The 5,000-nt window shown below is 43.8% G+C and overlaps 1 protein-coding gene across 5 annotated transcripts in view; it reads right to left on the bottom strand.

The window, feature by feature from the left end:
- The window catches only part of LOC113568060 (MDS1 and EVI1 complex locus protein EVI1-A), a 29,692-nt gene that overhangs the window by 2,198 nt on the left and 22,494 nt on the right, over window positions 1–5,000 (bottom strand). For all 5 annotated transcript variants that reach the window (XM_081708990.1, XM_081708994.1, XM_081708991.1 and 2 more), the window contains exons 12-15: window positions 4,985–5,000; window positions 2,088–2,324; window positions 1,752–1,923; window positions 1–747 (exon numbers count right to left, since the gene is read on the bottom strand). The exon at window positions 1–747 is cut by the window's left edge and continues 2,198 nt beyond it; the exon at window positions 4,985–5,000 is cut by the window's right edge and continues 129 nt beyond it. In XM_081708990.1, the coding sequence (XP_081565116.1) occupies window positions 619–747; window positions 1,752–1,923; window positions 2,088–2,324; window positions 4,985–5,000 (554 nt within the window). In that variant the 3' untranslated portion in view covers window positions 1–618. The remainder of the gene's footprint in view (window positions 748–1,751; window positions 1,924–2,087; window positions 2,325–4,984) is intronic.

Raw genomic sequence — 5,000 nt, 5'->3', positions numbered from 1 at the left:
TTGAAATTCTGTGTGTATCTGATTGATCATGGTTGTATTTTTTGTGTAACAAAGTGTGTAATTGGCCGCATACATTCACAGATACTGTTGTTGTGATCATTGTTTTCATTTGGAAGACTCTTTAGGAGATTGTACGAGGCCTCCAACAGTTCTAAACAGGCAACCTGGAGATATTCAACACACAAATCTCTACAATGAAATAACAACCTATCCCTTGAAACACCAGCTGACATTGCTGTGCAAAACCTGGACAGAATAAATATGATTATTATTAATGCTTTCATTATCATAATCATTATGTGTCATTGTAAATTACCATCATTAAAAGTCAATAATTTGAATAAAATCAATCAATAATTTGTCAAGTTATTTAAGGGAGTAAAATTACTGTATATCGATTGTGTGTGTGTGTGTGTGTGTGTGTGTGTGTGTGTGTGTGTGTGTGTGGACCACGGACCATGACAATAGTGTTTCACAATAACAAAGCACTCTATCCCCCAGGGAATATGGTTCTCTATCTGCCCAGTCAAGGCCAGTAGTTTGGTCCTAGTGCCTGTGTTTGGGGTCAGAGGTCATAGGTCATGGTTGGGAGGTCACTGGCATAGGCATTGGGGGCCATCATACATGACTAAGAGACTGGATGGCGTTGGATTCGGCCGTGCGACCAAGAGCATGCCATATGGAGGTGGCATGTGGCGTGGCAGGTAGCGGGTCCTTATCAGCCAGGGACAGCATCATAGCATAAGCCTGCAGAGATACAGAGACAAACACCCATTCAGACAGACCCACAGACAGCATCATAGCATAAGCCTGCAGAGATACAGAGACAAACACCCATTCAGACAGACCCACAGACAGCATCATAGCATAAGCCTGCAGAGATACAGAGACAAACACCCATTCAGACAGACCCACAGACAGCATCATAGCATAAGCCTGCAGAGATACAGAGACAAACACCCATTCAGACAGACCCACAGACAGCATCATAGCATAAGCCTGCAGAGATACAGAGACAAACACCCATTCAGACAGACCCACAGACAGCATCATAGCATAAGCCTGCAGAGATACAGAGACAAACACCCATTCAGACAGACCCACAGACAGCATCATAGCATAAGCCTGCAGAGATACAGAGACAAACACCCATTCAGACAGACCCACAGACAGCATCATAGCATAAGCCTGCAGAGATACAGAGACAAACACCGATTCAGACAGACCCACAGACAGCATCATAGCATAAGCCTGCAGAGATACAGAGACAAACACCCATTCAGACAGACCCACAGACAGCATCATAGCATAAGCCTGCAGAGATACAGAGACAAACACCCATTCAGACAGACCCACAGACAGCATCATAGCATCCACACACACACACACACACACACACACACACACACACTCACTGTCTCTCTCTCTCTTTTTCTCTCTCTCACACATGCACACAAATTTTCCAAAGATAAAAGCTATTTCCCAACAGATTGCTTGGGGTCACACAGACAACACTAATTACACTCTAATTGCCTCATAATAACAACAGTAATTATTAATGAACTAATTAGTAACATATGATAAGTAATTAATTAAACCTTACAGTACAGTCCGATTGGATAATTATCTTGGGGCATATTACTAACTGAGATTGATTCTTGGAAGTAGCTTACTTCTGACAGCCTGGTAAAATATATAAGAAGCAATTCTTTATTTAAAATATCTGCCTACGCATGTTGCCGTGACAATACCTGTGACTTCGATTTTCTGTACAGTGGTTGCTTTACAGCTTCAGTCAAGTGGGCGGAGCCAAATCCAGTGACATCACCATCGCTGAGCTCTGTCTCTTCCATGCTGAAATGGCGGATGTGATCAAGTGTAGAGAAACCGGTATGCTCTTCATCCTCTTCATCCTCATCAAACCTGGAGGAAGCCGACGGTCATGGCATATCTATTACAAAATTATGTGTCTGTGTGTCTTTGTATGACAGCAACAGAAATCTGAATGAACTTAGTAATTCATTTTTTCTAAATGTATGTTTAGAATGGCTTTGTGCATATGTGTGTTTGTGTGTGAAGAAAATCACCTCTGTGGTGAAGATTTGCAGTTCATATCCAGATGGTTTGGCCCATCAAAGTCTAGGTCATCCGTGATGCCATCACCCAGGTTGTTCGGCGGAGCCTTAATACCGAGCTTGCCAACAGCGTCGCTATGCTCTGCTTCCTCTTCCTCTGCCCCATGCTCCTCCCCTTCCTCCTCCTCAATGTCATGTGACCCCTGATTAGTGACAGCTTTGTCCCCCACAAAATGGCTGTCATTCAACCTATCAATCATGAGGAACAAAAAACCGCAAAATAAACAAAAAATAACCTTTATGTTGCGCTGGAAATATGAGTTTGAACTCCATTACACTCCATGTTCGAAAGCAATGCCTTATTAATTGTAGCTGCTATTAGTTAGATAATAAATTAATAATATATTATCTGAGTTCACAAAATGGTTGACAAAGGCAATTATGAGCAAAACCACATTTAATGTTGCTACAGAAACACATTGTGATGTGCATGAATGGAAGTATGAATGTATTTGCATTGTTTGTGCATCTGTGTGTGTTTGTGTGTAAATATGTGTGTATCTCTGTGTCTATGCAGGCCTATGCTATGAAGTTGTCTGTGGGTCTGTGTGTGTGAGCCTGACAGAGCTGACAGTAGGGCATTTACACAGCTTGTCTCATTCTCATTTATTTTCTTCTCTCTCTCTTTCCCCAGTGGAAGACCTTGTCTCATTCTTTTGTTTATTTTCTTGCTTTATCTCATATTCATCTAATAGGGCAAATATTTAGCTGACAGTGAGAGCAGAAAACTGCCAAACTGGCCGTTCCCCATCTCTGAGATCTCTCTCTCTCTCTCTCTCTCTCTCTCTCTCTCTCTCTCTCTCTATCTATCTCTCTCTCTCTCTCTCTCTCTCTCTCTCTCTCTCTCACACACACACACACACACATACACACACAAGAGTGAGAGGGCATGGGAGAGACAGGCACATTGGCTGAAACACAAACACAAAACCTAGAGGAAATGGGTTAGAGAACTGCATTACAAGTGATGTACTAATTATGGGCCTGGAAGTCTCTCTCGTCAACTCCCCAAAAATACACATCACCTACCGTCTCAGAGAGAGAGAGATGGAGAGAAAGAAAGTCTAAATTGTAGGGGAGTTTAGATAAACGCCCCTGAGAATATCTTTAAATCTAGGCTCTGTGATTAACAATAGGTTGTAGAGCAGGAAATATTGGATTTGAGAATAAAGGGCAGGATTTGCACATACACATGCAGAAGTGCTCTCTCTCTCTCTCTCTCTCTCTCTCTCTCTCTCTCTCTCTCCCTCTCTCTCTCTCTCTCCCTCTCTCTCTCTCCCTCTCTGTCTCTCCCTCTCTGTCTCTCTCTCTCTCTCTCCCTCTCTCTTTCTCCCTCTCTCCCTGTCTCTCTCTCTCACACACGCGCACACACACGCGCACACACACACACACACACACAGTAACATTACTTGAGAAAGACTGACAAAGAAAGAAGCAAACATGATGAGACTGGCTGAACTGAGGGCAACTGAGGCAGAAAAATGACAATGAGATACATCATCGGCCGACAAACAAGACAGAATAACAAATGAACAGAGTGAGAGAGAAAGCGAGAGAGAAAAAAGGGAGTGAGAGGGACAGAGAGGCTATGGCGTGATGATGAAAACAGATCGGTTAATTAAAGGGGGGAGCAGTGGTAATTTGTGGAGGATAAAGTATCTATCAGGAGCAGTCACTTTGACAGGAAACACTCCATGACCCCTGACCTCTACCCCTACACCTACTTCCTGTTCACAAACACATGTTGGGACCAGATGTGGGCTGTTACTAACTGCAGCCCCCCCCCCCAACACCCCCCCACACCCACCCACCCACCTACACACACACCCACCCACCCACCTACACACACACACACCCACACACACCCACCCACCTACACACACACATACTCCACAAACCCGATGATTTACCTCCCATACTCTGGACTATTTTAATGAGAAGGGGGGGGGGGGGGAAATCAAACACAGGCCTGTTAGATTTCTATCTGCCTCTGAATCTGTCTGACAGCCAGAGCCAGGCCAGACACACACACACACACAAGTGTGCACGCACCCAGATGACGAGAACCACTCAGAGTTCTAGCCAAGCTGATGATCATCGCAGTGAAACGATTAGTGCAATAATCAGACCCAATTATGCGTTTCCAGGCAGCTCCGCTCAAAGAGGCAGGAGTCAGCAGTGTTACTGCACGTGCTCACAACGAACCAATCGCTGAGCACGTCCACCTGGAGACTGAGCTGCCTGTCTTTAACTCTCACAGGCCATCGGTGACAGGGTAATTAATAACACACACACACACACACACACACACACACACACACACACACACACAGATGAAGGATGAAGGTTAATTAATAAGGTCTGAGGCGGTCTGTGCACACTGGTGTTTGTGTATAATTACTTCTCCATTCTGTGTATTGCCTCCAGCAACCAGTGTGAACTGAAGACTGACAGACTAATGGACTACAGTGTGTGTGTGTGTGTGTGTGTGTGTGTGTGTGTCTATGCGTATGAGTGTGCAATGCAAGTGAGTGAGTGTGCACTGTGTTGAAAAGCCACGTTGATCCATGAAGGCTTTTGAGATTTTTCTGATACTAAGGCATCAGGTTACACTTCAAAAGCTCTCTGATTAAAAGATTTCATACAAGTTTCATAAGTGACTCGTAAATCACTACTGACCTTCCCAAAGGTGCTTTTTTTCTGGCTGTTATTCTTTTGTATGTCTCCTTATTGTTTCAATTTAGTAGAAGCTCTTAAGTGCTATGTGAATAGAATTAGCATGATCAATAGATTTTTTTGTATAAAGATGAAGTTTTTGTGAAGATGGTGAGGATGACGATGATGTTTACCCTTCGTCGGAGTGCG

The sequence above is a fragment of the Electrophorus electricus genome, unplaced genomic scaffold (genome assembly GCF_041902795.1).
Source record: "Electrophorus electricus isolate QZ-2024a unplaced genomic scaffold, ASM4190279v1 Scaffold234, whole genome shotgun sequence".
Classification (NCBI taxonomy): Eukaryota; Metazoa; Chordata; class Actinopteri; order Gymnotiformes; family Gymnotidae; genus Electrophorus; species Electrophorus electricus.
Note: the sequence above shows the minus strand (reverse complement) of the source record. Positions and strands in the feature narration are given on the sequence as shown.